Source organism: Leptonychotes weddellii, chromosome 11 (genome assembly GCF_054177405.1).
Source record: "Leptonychotes weddellii isolate Sample4059 chromosome 11, ASM5417740v2, whole genome shotgun sequence".
Taxonomy (NCBI): domain Eukaryota; kingdom Metazoa; phylum Chordata; class Mammalia; order Carnivora; family Phocidae; genus Leptonychotes; species Leptonychotes weddellii.
Genome location: NC_138379.1, coordinates 51,484,925 through 51,504,482, shown reverse-complemented (window position 1 = coordinate 51,504,482; position 19,558 = coordinate 51,484,925). Strand labels below are relative to the sequence as shown.

The window sequence follows — 19,558 nt, the reverse complement described above, 5'->3', positions numbered from 1 at the left end:
GGTGAACAAAATACTCAGTGTAGATTGCCCTGATGCCCCAGCAGGGCCAGCAGAGGATGAAGCTCCTTCAGCACCCCTGGGGTCATGCTCCAGCCACTGTGCGCTGGTGTGTCCCCCACCCTAAATCTGGAAGGTGGCTTGGACAGCAGGTGGTTTTGTTATAGTCTCTTTGAAAACACATTAGATGTTTAATAATAGTAGTAGCAGAAGTGGTACAGCATAAGAAAAGTAGTTCAAGTCTCAGAGGGCCTCCTGAAAGCAAAAGGAAAAACCAGGGAAAGGATGAAACCCAACTACAGAGCCAGAAGGGTTTTTCAAAGTGAGTCAGAGTCATCAGGCAGGAGACCCAGGAATTTGCATTTTAACAAGCACTGCTGGTGATTCTGATATACACGGAAGAACTGTACCTAAAATGTATACAAAGTAGATAGAAATCATTTTGAGCCTTTTGCTTTGGGAATGAAAGAGAATTGGCTGATAAAATTCAGGAGATTCCTTAACTCTAAGACTCATAAATCATGGGGAGTATTCAGTCAGACACCACATGCATTTCTCTATCACAGAATTCACAAAATGCTGCAGTTAATACTGTCAACAGCCCTGTGAAGGAAGTCTAGAGTTTAAGTGACTTCCAGAAAATTCCAAAGCTGGGGGGCCCCAGATGAGATTTGAACCAGGACTTCTGATTGCCAGGTTAGCGCTCTTTTCCACTATGCTACTGACAATGATGGGTGATATGGTTGACATGGAATTTTGAGGGGGAAAAAAAAAGGAATAAAGAACACAAAATCTCTAAAAACACTGAGATACTCTGTCTTACCCAACATTGGTAAAAAATCAAAAGTCTGACTCTATCCATTGTCACTAAAGGTATGGAACTCTGAGAATCCTTGTAAGCTTGCTGGAGGATGTATCAGTTGGAATCCTCAGTTGGGAGAGCAATTTGGCAGTACCTAGTAAAGCTGAAGATGCATAGCTTCTGCACTTAAGGTGTATGATGCAGAGACACTATTTGACGTGTCCCATCTAGTTTTTTCAGCAGTCTTATAATGTAGGGCAGATCCAGTTCTGTGGGTCTTAAAGCTTACATAATTTAGGAGGTTCTTTTAAAGGAAAATAATACAGAACTACAAATATTGAGATAAATATTTATTTAGAATGAGAGAAGTTACAAGAAATTTCTAGAACTTCGGAAATTCATGGCCCTCTCTTCTGAGTTCCTTTAGAAATGCTTCCTAATTGCTTCTCCTCTTCTTTACAACTCCCAGCAGCACCCAGCACTCGGGGGGAGGGGCTGGGGAGAAGGGGGAGGCTGAGGGGTATGAGACTTATTTGCATAAATTCAAATAAGGGGCTCTGAGTTTACCTTTCATTAGCTTCATGGTAAATCTACTGCTGTTTTTAACAGAAAAACATTGAAAGCAGCCCAAATAACTATGAGAATGAGAATGAATGAATTGTGGTATATTCATATAACAGAATACTATAAAGAATGAGTTGCAGCTACATGGATATATGTGAAAAACTAAATTTGAGTTGCAGAATAATTTATAGAGTAAGATACCATTAATTTAAATTTTAAAACTATACAGAACAATACAAGAAACTATAGATATGTGCATATTATATAACATATATGTATATGTACACAGATGTGTATATATTATACATATATATAAAATTGTGTGTGTGTGTGTATAATTACATGGAATTATAAAACATGGAAGGAAATGATAAACACTGAATTCTGGATAGTGGTTACCTCTATCCAGGAGGAAAAGAGGGAAATGGGATTGCAGAGAGGTTCAAAGGAGGTCCATTTCCTGGAAGGAGAAAGATCTCAAGGAGATAGGACAAAATATTAAGATTTGATATGACAAACCTAGGTGTTAGTTACCAGGTTTTACTGCATTATTTTCTAAACTCTTCTATATGCAGAAAATAGGTCACATGTTTTGCAAAAAAAAAAAAAAATCTCTTGCACTAACCAGAGAAAGAAGATGCTCTAATTCTAGCAGCAGACCTGATTCCTCTATTTTTAATATTTAATTTATATTTTTGTTGAGGTATATGTAAGTGAAATGCACAAATCTTAAGTGTACAGCTCAAAGAATGTTTACATATCTGATACAGGTAAGCCCACCAGGATCATGGTATAGAACATTGCCAAATCTCTTCAGCATGTACAATTCCCCTTTTCCTGGCTGATATTCAACTTCTGGCTTCAGCTTAGATGTCACTTCTTCTAGGAAAACTGCCTTACTCCCCCAGCACTTGGTTACTACTGCTCTTCTGTGCATTTTCCTTTAACTGATCATTTACTTGTCAGCTTTTCTTTCTAGATTATGAGCTGCTTTTCTGAAGGTTCTAAACTACACATGTGACTTCTTGTTCTGTTTTGTGCCTGCGCCTTTCCATTTTTCAAGTTAAATTGTGCTCACCAACTTTAGCTTCTTCAGAGAAGCCCAGGATCCTTAGCAATATCCATCCATTCCTTGTCTACACCTAATGTCTCCATAATTTCTGCATCAGGTACTATGTTCCTCTATGTTTTGAGGTCATGACCTTGCTACCAAGTTGAGAGTTTCATGAGTAGATTCAGGCATAATGAAAACCCTGAACACAGAGTTGTATTTTATGACCACACAGAGTATCAGAGTAATGCTTGCCTTTTAGAAGCCCTGAAGTTTTGCAAGTGAAGCTGAAACCTGTCATGCTGAGCCTGATTAAAACCTTCTCTAAAGCTGACGACTAATGCTGACAGTGTTCATTGCTTAGACCTGTATTATCAAAAGGTAACAATAAGTACGTTTCACTTCTGTTCCTCACTCCAGGGAACCTCAGGGAACTCCCTGAATCATAGAGAGACTACTAGGCATGCTGAAGAAGGCAAGTCCTCTTTACGTTGTAGGGGGAGCAGCTGAAGAGTAGTTTAATCACTGGAGTAACAAGTGGGGAAGAGAATGGACTCTGGTGCCAGACTGCCAGTGTAACTTGGTACAAGCTCGAAACCTTGCCAACTTCAGTTTCTACTTTGGAAACTGGGGATGATGATGTTAACCCTACTTCAGAGGGCTATTGTGAGGATTAAGTGAGTTAATATGTGACAACTTCCTGGTACAGAGTAAGCATTTTACAGCACTAGCAACCATTATTACCAACATAGTAATATATTCATTGTGGTAAGATTACTCTGGCTACTGTCTGAAAGGTGACGAATCTAAAAAAGGCAGGGTCATCCCAACTTGAAAACAAAAATAAGAAAACATGATTTGATCTAGCACAAGATACATGGAGTGGTTTGAACTTAGTACCAGACACACAGATGCTATAGTCAACTTCCAGTCATATACATTTTTAATTAACTACTGCTAATTTTCATTTTCACCCACCGGTTTCCCTTGTCTTCATCATACTAGTAGGCACTGGTCTCCTGCTTAGAAATTAATTAACCCTTTGGCTTAGACAAGCAATAGGTGAGAGAGTAAAGGAAGTCAGGATCACTGTGGTAAGGACCACAGTTCTTAAAATACACATTGAGGGGAAAGGGGTGGAGAAAGAAGGCAAGACAGAAAAATAGCCTGGGAAGGAAGTGAGCCAATTGGTCACTACTTTTCAACACTTGGACAAGGCAGGCATAGTCAAAAGGGGAGATGTGAATTGAAAAACACATTAATGCTGTGATCGTCTTCTTCCCAGATTTTGTAGCCAGCACACCAAAGCCATACTTATTTTTTTGTTAAAGTCCCAAAGCTACATAATTCTGAAGGTGTTTGGACGTTTCCATATTTTTTTAAATTTTATTTGTTATCTCTATACCCAATGTGGGGCTCGAATTCATGACCCCAAGATCAAGAGTTGCATGATCCTACTGAGCCAGCCAGGTACCCCTCCATATTTCTTTTTGAAAGGTTCAAGAAGGCCCAAGAACTCTGGTATATTTCTGGGAGATATTTTTTGTCTGTCTTGAGAACAATTTTACAATTCTTCCAAGCTGTTTGCCCTCCTAGCAACCTTTCCTGCTCACCTTGTTGCAGGAAGTACTCTTTCTTACATCCCAGCATTGCAAAATTCTGATCCTCTTCAAAAACTCAGTTTATTTCCTTCTCTAGGCTACCACTCCTCTTGGCTCAAATATTTATGGGTACTTATAGGTTTATGTTGCAATAATCTGTTTTGTTGTCATTCCCCATGTCTAGACCATGAGCTTCTTGGTGGAAGGGACCATAATTTTATTTCCCACCTTGAGACACTCTATAGCACAATAGTTTAGTGCATGGAGCCAGAATTTCTGAGTTTAAATCTCAGATTTATAGGATGTATTGTATATCCTTGAGCAAGTCATTTCACTTTTCTGTACCCAAGTTCCTGTATCTGTAAAATGGGCATAATAATAGCAGTAACTTTAAGTTGCCAACCCTTTTTTTTTTTTTAAGATTTTATTTTATTTATTTGACAGAAAGAGAGAGAGACAGCTAGAGAGGGAACACAAGCAGGGCGAGTGGGAGAGGGAGAAGCAGGCTCCCGGCCGAGCAGAGAGCCCGATGTGGGGCTCGATCCCAGGACCCTGGGATCATGACCTGAGCCGAAGGCAGATGCTTAACGACTGAGCCACCCAGGCGCCCATAAGTTGCCAACCCTTACTTTTATCTTTTAATTAGATGGAAACCTTTTCATGGTTGTCAGTGAATTATAGAATTTTTTTTTTTAATTGGGAGGGAGTGGTGGATAAATTTAAAAGGGTCATTGTTTCCAGGTCAAACAAATGCAGATAATTGTGTTGGGAAAAAGACAAAGATTCCAGCAGGCAATGGCTGACATCCCCTCCAGTCTCTCTCCAACATCTTGACAGCGTGTTGTGCCTTCTCTGATTTGCATATACAAGAAGAGGGATGCCTTCTCCAGCAAGCTGTCTCTGGCATCCCACGGTTAGGCTCCGCCAGGGAACTGATCACACTTTTATGCAGCTGTCTGTTTAGAAGTGTAATACCACACAACTGTGACTTGAGCAAGGATGATCTATGTCTTGTCTTTCCTTGTGCTCAGAACTCAGGAACAACTGATATCCTCGGGCTAATCCTCTCAACAACTAAGTCTCCTGGAGGCTTTCCTTCTGCATCAGTCCCTTTGCCTCTCAGTGTTCCTCGGCATCACCTGCAAGCTTTAGAAATGAACACCTCTTACGCCCCATCCCAGGTGTGCTCCCCATTTTTCCCAGCAGTAACACCTGCAGCTGGAATGGCTTTGCTCCGCCCCTTCTGAGCCTCTGGCCCGCTCCCTCCCCACTCCGCCTGCACCTGCCTCAAGCCCGCCTTCTCCGTAAACTGGAGTCACAAGTGCGCACGCTCCTTCTTAACCTCGTAGCGTGATGACGTTGACGTTGACGTGTGACGTAGTGGCGGCGGCCCCGTGTGTTTCAGCTAGTGGAGGCGGTCTGAGCTGTGGGTTTGGAAACTACGTGGGACCGTGAGGTGTCTTGGCCGGCTACGGCGCGTGGTTTTTTGGGCTTACGCCGCTGACTGTTGTCTCCGCTCCACCCAGTCCCGGGAGAGGGAAGCGCAGGGGAGGCTCTGTGGGGACAGAGCTGGAGCCCCTGAAGGGGAAGGGAGCAGCCGGGGTTGGGGGGCGTGGAGCGCCTGCGTGCAGGGCTGCAGCCCAGAATTGGGGAGCAATCGAGAGGGGAGGTTCACCATAGGCAGGGTCCGCACCAGCCGGAATCGGGGCTGGTCCCGAGGAAGGCCTGGGGCAGCCGCGCGATGTTTGGGGCCCGGTACCTGATCCGAGCCCTGCGCCCCTGTTCCTCCGTTCCCTGCCCGAGACACAAACCTTCAGCCAGACTGAGCGTGCGGGATGCTCTCGGGGCCCAGAACACGAAAGGGGAGCGCGTTAAGGTCCAGGTGGGTGTATGGGAAGGGAGTGGGTTTTTCTTTTTAGTGACTTAAATGGCACCTCCACGACTAGGCTTGCCTTGTCAGAGAGAATGTCAGGCAGGGAAAGGAGAAAAGGTAGCCAATTGTGTGCGTTCACACTTTTCCTTGTCTACCGTTAACTTTTTGCAAAACTGTTGGGATGCCTGTGAAGTCCTGGAACTTTGCTTTCACGGTACCAGGACATTACCTGTAAACTTGTTAGTCATACAGCAAAATAAACGTTTCCTTTGTCCCTCATAATGAACATCCACAGTTAATAGTGGTTGCCTCGAGCTAGCTCCTTGAGAGCTGACACCGTGTCTCATCTGTCTTGGTATTCACACATGGCTGACAGTAAATACTTGTTCAACTAAACAATTGCTTTTATTCAACTTTTAACCACCCCAAGGCCTAAAAATGGGGGTTTGCATATAATGTATGTTTAATAAGTTAGGAGAAAGAGTAGAGTGTAGCAGTATGACACTCTGGAGTCAGGCTGCCTAGGTTCAAATCTGCCACTTAGTGGCTCCTTAATTATGGGCATGTCTCTTATGTGTTCTCTGTTTCCTTCTTATGGCCGTGAAGCTAATAGCAGCCTTAATGTCATAGAGTCCTGAAGCTTGAGGTGATAGGTATTAAGACATTTAGAACAGTGGCTCACAGTCAATAAATGTTGGCTGCTATTATTTCTCTTGTTAATATCACTTGTAACAGCTCCACATAGAAGATTTGCCCTTAAGGGAGTAGACCGAGCAAGGTGGTTTGGCCATTCCTTGTAGGTTGCTGAAACACTGATGAAGTTATTTTTGTTGTCCTTGGATATCCTTGATTTTTAGCAGTATGGCCCCTCTGCATTTCTTTAGGTGTCATATTTTTTCCATGTTACAAATCAAAACCTTTTCTATTTATTCATCATCTATTCATTTGACATACATACATTAATGATCCCTTTGGAGTGGTAAAGATAAAAGCTACTGCTTAGGTTAGACGCTTTCGTTTTAGTGCTGTGCAGCCTAAGATAGTAGCTACCTGCCATTTGTGGCATTGAGCTCTTGAAATGCAGCTAGTCTAAATTGAAGGGTAAATGTAAAATACCAATTTTGGAGAACAAAATACAAAATATCTCAATATATATTGATTACATGTTGATATTTGGGGCATAATTGGGTTAAATAAAATATTAAAATTAATTTTACCTGCTTTTAGTGTGACCACTAAAACATGCAGAATTACATATGTGGCTCACATTATATTTTTGTATGTCAGCCCTGGTCTAATGGCTAAGACTAGTAATTGGGGCAATGTGATTGGTATTGGTGGTATAAAAAATTTTGAGAAAATAGAGAGGGACGTCCTTAACTATGTGCATAGGTCAAGGAAGACTTCTTATATTAAGTGACATTTCGCTTGAGTCCTGAAGGATGTGAGTTCCTCAGGCAGAGGAACTGGGGATGGGGTGGTGATAGCATTGTAGAGAAGTTTGATAATAACGTGAACTTTGAACTGAGAACTGTATTTTATTTTTCTTTTTTTTTTCTTTTTTTTTTTTTTTTAAAGATTTTATTTATTTATTTGAGACAGAGAGAATGAGAGAGAGAGAGCACATGAGAGGGGGGAGGGTCAGAGGCAGAAGCAGGCTCCCCGCGGAGCTGGGAGCCCGATGCGGGACTCGATCCCGGGACTCCAGGATCATGACCTGAGCCGAAGGCAGTCGCTCAACCAACTGAGCCACCCAGGCGCCCCGAGAACTGTATTTTAATTCTAGCTCCACTACTTGGGAACTGTGATTTTAATTATTTAGAGAGGTTATCCTAACTTCTCTAAATATGTTCTCCATCTCTAATATTCACTTCATTAAGTTCTTGTAAGGAATAAGTAGTAAAATATAAAGAGCTTAGAACAGAAGCACATTTTTAAACGGTGCTTCACAAATGTTATCTTTTACTAACAAGTGAAAAGCAAGACAGTGGTGCTTTGGGAATTACTATTGATTGAACTTGACCAAAGAGCACCTGCCTTCGGGGAAGCGTGGGGAGGTGAAACCAGAAAGATGGGCACACTCAATTGTGAAAGGCCTTGTATGGGAGACTGAGGCAAGTTATACTTATTCAGTGTAGCCCTAGAAGAAGTTCAAGGGCTTTCTGGTAGACTTGGGTTCAAATTTATGTTAACCAGCAGTGTGACCTTCAGCAAGTTATTTAACTTCTTTGAGCCCAGATTCTTTACTTGCAAGACAAATTATAATGATAATCCACAGAGCTGTTGTGAGGAAGGGATGAGATAGTATATGAAGAAGGTAGTAAAACACTTGTCAATAGTAGATTTTTAGTGCATGGTAGATATTCTTTCACTGAAAAACATTAATGGACTATCTACTATGTGCTTGACAGTGGCCTTCAAAGCAACTAAAGCATGGTTCCTAAACTTTGAAAATATTATGGACATGCAAATAAGTAATAGAAGAGCTTTAATAGCATTGTCTATAGGGTATGATGGTAACACAAAGTAAGGGTCAAAAACTCTAGTTTTTCTAACTAGAATCATCTCCCTTTTCCCAAGCATGTATGATAGTTCATCAAACACCATCAGTTGTTAAACACTTGTTCAGTGTCTGCTAGAAGAATATTCTCTTTTCCGTGCTAGTTAAATGTAAGTTAGATGTGATCTGTGAGAACTGTTTTTAGTAGTACTGGTCTACTAGAAGACCTCTCATTTGTACTCACCCATACCTGTCATTTAAATTCAGAGTGTCTTCGAAAGCTTATGTACTAATTATGTTCACATGGAAAGCTTCTTGAGAACTTTGTGTGATACATTCTAAAAGGGAAAAAAATCCCATAAAGATGTTTCTAGTCTATAACTATATAATCTCCCTTCTGGGAATTTTATATAAAAGAAGACGGGGGCCAAAATATGTGCCCTGTTATTTGTTACGGTGGTGAAAAGGAGCGAGGGGCAAGAAGAAATACCTGGAATAGCCAATATTGGGGAAATTGATGATGTGAATTAGGCTCTTCACCTAATGGAATGTTAGGCATCTATTCAGAATGGTGAATTTTATTAACAAAACAAAAAGGTGTGATGCTGAAGCTGTATCTCACTGCAATAAGAATCATACTGAATTTGATATGCTTAGGGGTGAGCTAAAAGCGATTGATTTGTTAAGACAGGATTGAGGACATTTTTTTTTTTCATTTAGTCTTATATGTGCGTGTGTAATGAAAATGTAAAATGTTTATGTGTTTTAAACTCACATTTAGAACTTTCTCTTCATTAGGGATGGATTCGTTCAGTCCGATCCCAGAAGGAAGTCTTGTTCCTGCATATAAATGATGGATCGTCTTTGGAAAGCCTTCAGGTTGTAGCAGATTCAAGCTTTGACAGTAGGTGAGTCTTTTGTGTTTTTTTTTTAAACAAAAGAATCTTTTTTCTTCCATCTCTGCTCCCCATTTCCCTAATCCAATGTTCATATTGCCCCCTGAGTGATCTTTCTAAACAAACCTGCTTTTCAGAGCTTTGAGGCTCAACTCCAACTATCTGGAATCAAGATCCTTCGAGCCCAGGCCTTTCCTTTTCTTTTTCTTTTTTTTTTCTCTTTCTCTCTTTTATTTTTTTAAATTTATTTTTTCAAGATTTTATTTATTTGAGAGAGAGAATGAGAGAGAGAGAGAGCACATGAGAGCAGGGAGGGTCAGAGGGAGAAGCAGACTCCCCGCTGAGCAGGGAGCCCGATGTGGGGCTCGATCCCGGGACTCCAGGATCATGACCTGAGCCGAAGGCAGTCCCTCAACCAACTGAGCCACCCAGGCGCCCTATTTTTAATTTAAATTCAGTTAATTAACATAGAATATATTATTAGTTTCAGACGTAGAGTTCAGTGATTCATCAATCTTATAGTAACACCCAGTGCTCATTATATCACATGCCCTCCTTAATGTCCATCACCCAGTTACCCCATCCCCGCCCCCCCAGCAACCCTCGGTTTGTTTCTTATGATTAAGAGTCTCTTATGGTTTGTCTCCCTCTCTGATTTTGTCTTGTTTTATTTTTCCCTCCCCTCCCTATGCTCCTCTATTTTGTTTCTTAAATTCCACAAATGAGTGAAATCATATAATTGTCTTTCTCTGATTGACTTATTTCACTTAGCATAATAACCTCTAGTTCCATCCATGTCATTGCAAATGGCAAGATTTCAGTTTTTTTGATGGGGGCCTTTCTTCTTTTAACATCTTCACATAATAATATCCCCTACCTATTCTTTGCTTCAGTCTCTCCCAATTATTTGCTGCCCAAAGAAGGGTGAAACCTCTCTCATTAAATATTGGAATGTTCTGATAGCAAGTTTTGTATTAAAACGAGGGTTCCATATAATGATACCTTGTTTATGCTGGTTTTTTGTTACTGTAGAGAACTGGCTTTTGGGAGTTCTGTGGAAGTTCAAGGGCAGCTGGTAAAAAGTCCATCCAAAAAGCAAGATGTGGAACTGAAGGCAGAAAAAATTGAAGTTGTTGGAAATTGCGATGCCAAGGTATGCTCCAATACTTTAATGGAGACTATTTAGGCTTAATTTAAAACATTAGCAGTCTGTTTTAAGTGTGATTATTGGGAAGATGGCCCTTAGAGCATGCTTCAGTTGGACTTCCCAGATAATTGAAACAGGCTATGGTGCCTGAGGAATGTAGAGAGTATAGCAAAAAGTATATAGATGATTGAGTTTTATGAATGAAAGTGAAGTATTAATCTGTGTATCTCTTTGGATGGCTGTCACGGTTGAAACTTGCCACTTTCACGAAGATGCCCAGTTAGCCGCAGTGACAGAGACATCGGGGTAGACCATGTTCTTAGGAAAGCCCTGCCTAGAAATGACCTTTGCAGGATCTAGAACTGTGCTGTACCAGTATAGTAGCCACTAGCCACCTGTGGCTGTTTCATATCAACTATTTTAATACTAAATCAATCAAAATTAAATAAAATCAGTTCCGCAGTGCCATTAACCACATTTCAAGTGTTTGGTCATTACAGGCAGCTGCTGGCTACCATACTGGATAGCCCAGATACAGAACATTTCCATTTATCACAGAAAATTCTGTGGGACAGTACTGGAGTAATGCTTGGGCTGAGCAAAGATAAGAAATCCTACATTAAGACATATATGGGACATGTGGGTGGTGCAGTCGGTTAAGCATCTGACTCTTGGTTTCAGCCCAGGTTGTGATCTCAGGGTCTTGAAATCAAGAACCCCGTCGGGCCCCGTGCTCAGCAAGGAGTCTGCTTGGTTTTCTCGCTCCTTCTCCCTTTGCCCCCACCTGCTTATGTGTGGGCGCATGCTCTCTCTCTTCCTCTCTCTCTCAAATAAATAAATCTTAAAAAGAAAAAAGAGACATGTTTATGCCTATTTTTGCAAGACTCTTTGTTACTAGCTTTTATTTATCACCTGATAAAGAGGTTAGAGGGTATAAAATCACAGATTATCAATCCAGTTTCTGAACTGGAGAAAATGAGGCCCAGTCAGTTGACCTGACTTGCTCAAGGTTGTATAGCTGACTAGTGCCACAGCTGAAACTGATGTACTAGCCATCTGACTCCCCTGTAGTTTTGCTATACTTGTCTTTAAGTATTTAATGAACGAAAAATGAGGAAGTATAGGGAAGTTGCATCATTTTAATTCATTTTTATTTCTTTTGGATAATTGGAGGAAAATAAATATAAGGAAATAAGAGAGAAAATGGGCAACTTTTAAAAAAAGTCATTCTGAATAATTTTTTAAGAAATACTAATTGAAATGCTAATAAATACTAATTGACATGTAAAGTCTGGAACGGGCTCTAAGATTTCTGAAAAGTAGACTATGAAAATAATTTGGAACTCAGGAATTGGGAGATGGTAACCATTTTTGGTTCTGCTTTTTTAGAGGGGTATAATGATTATTAAAATTTGCCATGTGTTTTACTCTTCTTAAATTGTTCTCTCTTGGCTTCTTTGTCATTCACCTTCTCTTCCCCTTGATTTCAGGTTCATTGTAAAGTATTCAGACATTAGGGAATTCTGATCCCCAGGCAGTCTCCAGACTCTTATTAATGTCATATTTTGACTTTAGTAGATGTGGTACTTACTCTATTATGAAATAAATTAGTATGTGCACTAAAAGAAATAGATAAGACTAAATGGAATAAGCTATCAGTTTGGCTTTTTTACTTAGCTTTTCTGTTATTAAAACTTTGGTCTGAAGGTTTGTTTCTGTCTTCTTAATCTTGAAACATGAGGGTAGGCAGGGTGTAATATTTCTACATAGAGTCATAATTTGAAATTTTTGTAAATATATACTACTCTGCCAGATGACAGAAAGCTGTTGACCCTCCCTCATGTTCTTAGACATGCTGATAAACAGGGAAGAACAGTGCCAATTGATTATAAATGATTGTAGGCTTCCAAGACATTTGGGTGACTTTAAAATTGAACACCAGCTGTGTGTACACAGCTGTAGAAAACATAATCTTTAATATCTACAATATTCTGAACTCTTATGTGCCAAACAGTGGACTATTTTGCATAATTATATCCTAATCCCTCTATTTGTAAGTAGTGACTGATATAAGCTAATGGGTGGAAATTTGATAAATAACAGATTAGCCTCAGTAATATTAACTTTGCCCGAGGTTCCACACCTAATAAGTAGTAGAGCTGGATTCAAACCCACATCTCTGAATCCATCCACCATTCTACTAATTTGGAATTATGTGGACTATATTCACTTATATTAAGAAACAGGGAAAACATTTTAATTTTGTTTTGAAGCATTACTATTTAACAAGTGTCCTGGAAACTGCTATTTATAGAACATTATCTTTTTTAGCTTTTAATTTGGTTTTTTTCCCATTTATTGGCAGGCTTTCCCTTTTAAATATAAGGAGAGGCATCCTCTGGAGTATCTGAGACAATATCCTCACCTTCGGTGTAGAACTAATGCTCTGGGTTCTATACTGAGGGTTCGCAGTGAAGCCACAGCTGCTATTCATTCTTTCTTTAAGGTAAGATGCTTTGTGTGCTTTTAGCTGTTCTTTCTTGTGAAGAAGTTGAATAATTATAACCTTGGAGTATTATCCTGAAAGTTCTGTTAGTCACACTATTTATTCCAAGCACCCTTTATTTGTGTGGTACTTTTTTCTTTGGCTGATTTGAAATTGTCTTTTAATCACTGGTTTTGAGCAATTAGATTATGATGTGCCTTGGCACAGTTTTCTTTGTTCCTTGTGTTTAGACCTTGTAGAATTTCTTGGATCTATGTGTTTTAATTTTCATCAAGTTTTTCAGCCATTATTTCTTCATATATTTTTTATGTTACCTCCCCCCTTTGGAGACTTCAGTTTCCTATATATTAGGCCACTTAATGATACCTTCATAGCTCACTGATGTTCTTTTCTTTTTTTAAATTCCTTTTTCCCTGTGTGTTTTTTTAGGGGATAGTTTTATTGCTATGTCTTCAAGCTTACTAATCTTTTCTTCTACAATGACTGATTTGTTGTTACTCTTATCCAATGCATTTTTCATCTCACATTGTAGGTTTCATAACTAGATGTTTGATTTGGGCCTTTTTTTTTTCCTTCTGTGTGGAAAAATATGGAATGCTTCACGAATTTGCATGTCATCCTTGCACAAGGGGCCATGCTCATCTTCTCTTCATTATTCCAATTTTAGCATATGTGCTGCTGAAGCAAGCACGATTTGGGCCTTTTTAAAAAAATATCTTCCATTTAACTCTTTGAACATACACAAACATTTTTAATAAAACTTTACAGTTGTAATAGCTGTTTAATAACTGTTTTTATGTCCTTCTAATTCTAACATGTCTGTCAATTATAAGTTCTTTCTGATTGATATGCTGCTTTTATTTTTTATTTTTATTTATTTATTTATTTATTTATTTGATTTAGTGCTTTTAGTCTCCTCATTACAGGTGATGATTTCTTGCCTCTTTGCCTATCTGCTAATCTTTGGTTAGATGCCAGACAGAAAATTTTACCGTGTTGGATATTATTAAGCTTTGTTTTGGTGTGAGGTTAAGCTACTTGAAAACTGTTTGATCCTTATGGGTCTTGTTTTTATAATTTGGTAAATAGGGCTGGAGCAGTGCTCACAGTCTAGGGCTAGTTAATTTCCACTACTGAGGCAAAGACTTCCTGAGTACTTTACCTAGTGCCTTGTGAATTTTGAGTTTTTCCATTCTGGCTTGTGGGAACAGGTACTGTTTCCAGCCACACTGTGAGCACCAGGCATTGTTTCCTCTGATCTTTTTGTATGATTCTTTCCTTGGCTTTTGATAGTTTCCCCACATGCACGTGCTCATCATTCTTCTACCTAATACTCCAGAGTGACCCTCTGTTCATCCCTGGAGTTCTCATCTCTCTCCTCTCTGATACTCTGTCCTATGAATTCTAGCCACTTTTGCCCCCTCAGACTCTCAGCTCTGTCTCCTCAGCTAAGGAAGTCTGCTGGGCTCCACCTTATTTCCCCCCTCTTCCTGCTATGGCCTGGACAATCTCAAGGTACTAAGCAAGGCTATTGATAGGGTTCACTAAGTTTGTTTCCCGCCTCAGGGATCACTGTCTTTTGTTGTCTGATATCCATTGTTTTGAAAACCATCCTTTCGTGTGTGTTTTGATTTTTTTTGTGGGGTTTTTAGTTTTGTTTTCATTTTTTGTTTGTTTGTTTGTTGTTTGTTTTTGGTTGTTTCAAGGGGGAGGGTAAATTTGGTCCCTGTTTTCCATCTTGGTCATAGACATATATGTAGTAAGCACTACTTTTAAAGAGTTATTGGTGTTAATCAAGTATATTGGTATGCAGCTAAAGGCATTTTGTCTTACTTAGCTTTGCTTGTCATCTGCTTCCCCCTACCCAGGAAAGCCACTGGGGAATATAGTGGTTAAGTTTATGAGGTCAAGGGACCCTCCCCTCAGGTGGATGAGAGGGCCCCAAAGGCCAGGAGTGGCCCAGCAGATGAAGTTCAGTGTTATTCCAAGTGGTTCTGGAGCTCTTCCTATGCCACTTCTCCAGATCCAGCTGATTGGCAGAGATTGTCTAACATACCCTTCCCTTGGATGCATCCAAATTCATGCAGGCCCAGCCCTATTGTAGTTTACCTAGAGAGTTCTTGCTCTTTGAAAAGCTCCTTCAGAGTTAGTTTCTGTTGAAACAGCTAAAGAGCATTGTGGCTTTGAAGCATATAGTTTTGAATAAACAAAGAAAAATAATCACATTATACTATGTCATCCTATTATATAGTTTGAAAGGGTGCATTTCCATATGCTCTCATAAACTTTCTTATGCAGCTTCCATATGGCTTTTCAGTAGTGCTTAACCACACAAGCAGAAAATTTGTTCAGATCTAAAAATGTTTCTTGCCCCATATGGCTTTAAATAGTGGATAAAGTAGACCTGCTTCAATACTGAAAATTTTGTAGATTTCTGGCCACTAGATGGTGATATTGGCAGTCCATTGGCAAGTGAGCTTTACCTACTTTATACATTTATTACTGGCAGCTTTTACAAATGTGTAAACAATTTAACAAACTGGGAAAAATCTGAAATAAAAAAATAAGCAAAATAACATTTTAAGTAGTTGCAAATAATGAATTTTAGCACTATTGGTTATAGTTATAAAGGCAGGTAATTTTTGAGTGCTATCAATTCAGTTTTTAATTGTAAAGCCTTGGAAAATATAATCCTGGTAATTCTATAATGTTACCCACTTGTATATATAACACTTAGGACTGAATTGAAATCACAGAATACGATAGGGCATATTAAATAATAGTTATATGTTATCTAGTACTTGGTACTATTTCTGTGACTTACTACTTTAGACTTCCTAAAAGACTCAAAATCTAAGAGTTTCATACCTTAAAGTATCCTAACTTAAAAGGTACTGTTCTAGTTGCTATTTTTTCCTAATATTTCTAGGTTAGAAAGTCATTTTTTGGTTTGAGTATCAAAAATGTTTTGTGTATAAGTTGGTTTGTGCATAAAAGTGACACCTTTGCTGTGTACTAAAACTTGGATATCTAGAATCCTCAAGGTTTAAATTATTTAGAAGAGCTGAGTTTCTCCCATAACAGAGTAGTTAGGCACAATTTTTTTTTCTAATTTCCAATGGAGGTTATCCTAAAATATATTACATGGTTCCCTGGATTCCTAATTGAGCCAATAGAAGAGTTTACCCTTTCTTGATGAGTCCAGATTCTTCCTTTTGAGTATCAGGTTTTTCCCTCTTCTGTATGGCAAGGCCTTAAAAGCCTGTCAGGGTGTATTCTTTGCTGCTCTGTTGAATGACCCCAGACTACTGTGTCTTTGAGTTCCTGTGACTGTTTTTTATGGATTTTTTTTTTTTTGGTCTTCTTGCTGTCACTTTTTGTTGCCAGTGGCTAGCAATTGTTGTCATGTTTCTTCCTTGTTGATTCTGATTAAATAATGATGCTTACTTTGTGTGAGTGTAAAAGAAAAATACAGTCCATGAGGTTTTGAGTGATGTGCATGGGCCTTAGTATGTGAATTTTATAAATTTCAGATACTCAGTGTCTTATAAAATATCTGGTTCTAAAATGTGTATCAAAAATACTTAGATATTTAGAGGTGGCAGGTGGAATCAGAAAAATTGGGTGAGTAGGGGTGCCTGGGTGGCTCAGTCGGTTAAGCGTCTGCCTTTGGCTCAGGTCATGATCCTAGGGTCCTGGTATTGAGCCCCGCATCAGGGTCGGGCTCCCAGCTCAGCAGGGAGCCTGCTGCTCCCTCTGCCCCTCCCCCATGGGGCTCCTTGCTCAGCAGGTAGCCTTCTTCTGCCTCTACCTCTGCCCCCCCTCCCTGCTGGTGTCTTCTCTCGCTCTCTCTTTCAAATAAATAAATAAATCTTAAGGGGGGGAAAAAAGAAAAATTGGGTAAGTGTGTACTTTTATTTTTGGCTCCTTCTCTGGCCTTCCTATTTCTAGTTAGGAACCCCTTTACTGTAGGATGGGATAAATATCTGACACTGTTACCCTGGTGGAGGCAGACAGTATTCCCCCACTCCTTGCTGTTTATTTTCCTTTTTATTTTTCTACTTCCCTATCCACTTGCTCTTTTTTGGATTTTGTTCTCTATGCTTTATTATTCTACCTTTGGAGTCTGTTCTTTATAGCTTTTGGTGGGAATGTTACAGACTTCGATATAAGCCTTCTAGCAGCATTAAGGCTTAAAAAGCTGGTGATACCTTTTGAAAGGTTTAGCATTAATTGAGTATTAAGAATAATTCCCACTACTTGAGTGATTTTTTCTTTTTAAACCCAGATAGTTTTTTTCACAAGATTTGCAGTTTTGTTTCTTGTGGCAATTGACCAGTTCTAACTTTGGCAATTATATTTAGCCGTTAGATTTTCTCCTCCCTCTCCCCCTCCCTCTCACCACCCTCATTTCCTTTGGATTTTTCACTTCCTTTCTTTGTTTACTGCACTCCTGCTCATAGTTGCCTGTATTCATGTGGAATAAATGATTCATGTCCATAATTCTGGTTCCTAGGAGATAAAAATTTTATGCAGTAATGTTATTGATTACATTTCATTCGTTCTCTATAATGTGCTTTGTGTGGCACCTCTAGGCACGTAACTCCCAGGTTAAGTATATATTTGAATATTTTCTGAGACTCCTAATTTATAGCTTGAATATTTAATCAGTCTACATCATAAGACAAGTTGTTAACTGGGTACTTTTTATCATAGCCAGAATACTTGAATTCCACCTTTTTAAGAAGGGAAGGGCAAATTTGGGAGGCGGCTGGTGTAATGCACTGAAACATTTTACATTCCATCAGTGATAGGTATAATTCAGCAGAGATTAAATGTGCATGTATGAATTCATTGCACTGACCTCAAGATCAAAATTTTCGTGTGAAACACATACTATTGTGCCTCTGCAGCGTAAGTTCTACACCCACCTGCAACATTTACACTGAATGTAACCTTTTGCCACATCCATAGTCAAAATGAAAGAAGCATAACCTTGAAGTTGGTGGGTTATTTCAGTCCTACTAGCAAACAGCTTTTGTGGTTCACTAATGGAAATAGCTCAGACTTCGGAGCGGAAGAATTGAAATTGGGCGCCTCAGTAATGGATGGATTTGATGCTCAGAATCTTCCTTGAGGCAAAGGAAGTGCACTGCCTATGCTGTGTGTAGTGTTCTGTGCCATCAATTTGATGACAGACTTCCTAAAAATCATTTCTGCCTTTGTTGCTATTTATTTCTTCAGTCCCTATTTGCCAACTTTAATTTTTCTCCTTTTTTGGTGGTTTGTGACAATTGGGGGGTCTCATTCCAAAATAACAACTGAACTTCATATTGATCACTTCGTAGTCCCTTAGCAGTGCAGGCAACATCGTTGCGCATTAGCCTTGAGTGACTGTGTGTGTGTGTGTATGTGTGTGTGTGTTGATTCACTACCAGTGTGTTAGAGAAGTGGGAAGAAAAAATACACCAGAGAGACCTTAAAGGCCTAGGTTCCGGTCCTGGCTCTCTCTGCCATCGACTGGTTGTGTGAATTTTTCATTAAGTCTCTCTGGGTCTCAATTTCCTTATCTTTGAAATCATGTTGGACTAGAGAATGTCTAAGTCAGTTCTTGATTTAAAATTCATTGTGCTTCTCTGCACAGTAAAACACTCAACTTGATATCTCATTAGTTACACTTGGGGGGTTAGAGATTTGATATGGCATTCTCTTAGTGCTCTTTTAATAGTATAATCAGTTGTATGATCTAAGAATTGTTTTATATACAAATACACTGAAAAAAGTGGGTTTTCTTTTCTTCCAGGACAGTGGCTTTGTGCATATTCATACTCCAATAATCACATCCAATGACTGTGAGGGGGCTGGAGAATTGTTCCAAGTTGAAGTAAGTTGTGCTTCCCATCTTGAGGCATAGGTTGCTCTTTGATATTTTTCTTCGGAGGGTTTCCTTTAAATTTAATAATGGTTGTGTGGATAGACCATACTAAAACTTGAAGATTTGTCAATAGTAATCCTTAAAGAACAGGTACAGAAAATTCAAACTTCTCCGATTTCCTGTCCTACTGGCTATATTACTGACATTGTGACTGAAAGGAATGAATTTTAAATTAGTACTCCATTTGCTTTCCTTATATAACTGTGAATGGGTGAACTAGAGACACTTGAAGAGATTAATAAAGGTTTTAAGATCTCTTTCATGCACATTGAACCCCCAGTTAATATTTTTGGATGTAAGTTATATTTTAAAAGATAAAATAAGAAAACATACATTAGCATATTTTCTTTTCCAAAGTCTTTAAAGAACACATTTATTTTATAAGAAATTATTTATGTTCCATATACCTCATGAAGGCTCTGTTTGTTTTTTAAAGATTTTATTTATTTATTAGAGAGAGAGCATGAGAGGGGGGAGGGTCAGAGGGAGAAGCAGGCTCCCTGTCGAGCAGGGAGCCCCATGTGGGACTCGATCCTGGGACTCCAGGATCATGACCTGAGCTGAAGGCAGTCGCTTAACCAACTGAGCCACCTAGGCACCCCTGAAGGCTCTGATTTTAATTCCTTGTTCAGCAATAATTTTTTGAGCTCCTGGTATATGCCAGGCATTGTCAGCTTGCCCTTGTT

At 39.3% G+C, this 19,558-nt stretch overlaps 1 protein-coding gene and 1 non-coding gene across 5 annotated transcripts in view; one reads left to right on the top strand and one right to left on the bottom strand.

Moving 5' to 3' along the window:
- Positions 1-5,377: 5,377 nt before the first annotated feature.
- NARS2 (asparaginyl-tRNA synthetase 2, mitochondrial) overlaps positions 5,378-19,558 on the top strand; it is a 129,986-nt gene continuing 115,805 nt past the window's right edge. For 2 of the 4 annotated variants that reach the window (XR_014138773.1, XR_014138772.1), the window contains exons 1-5: positions 5,378-5,897; positions 9,187-9,296; positions 10,317-10,437; positions 12,797-12,937; positions 18,741-18,821. Coding sequence is in view for 2 of the 4 variants with exons in the window: in XM_081798917.1 (XP_081655043.1) it covers positions 18,784-18,821 (38 nt within the window). In the remaining 2 variants the exon portion in view is untranslated. Of the gene's footprint in view, positions 5,898-9,186; positions 9,297-10,316; positions 10,438-12,796; positions 12,938-18,740; positions 18,822-19,558 lie in introns of those variants that run through there. The other 2 variants (XM_081798917.1, XM_081798914.1) reach the window with 1 other exon arrangement.
- LOC115937123 (U6 spliceosomal RNA) lies at positions 13,521-13,628 on the bottom strand. Its single transcript, XR_004072442.1, has one exon. It is a non-coding gene; the product is annotated as a U6 spliceosomal RNA (small nuclear RNA).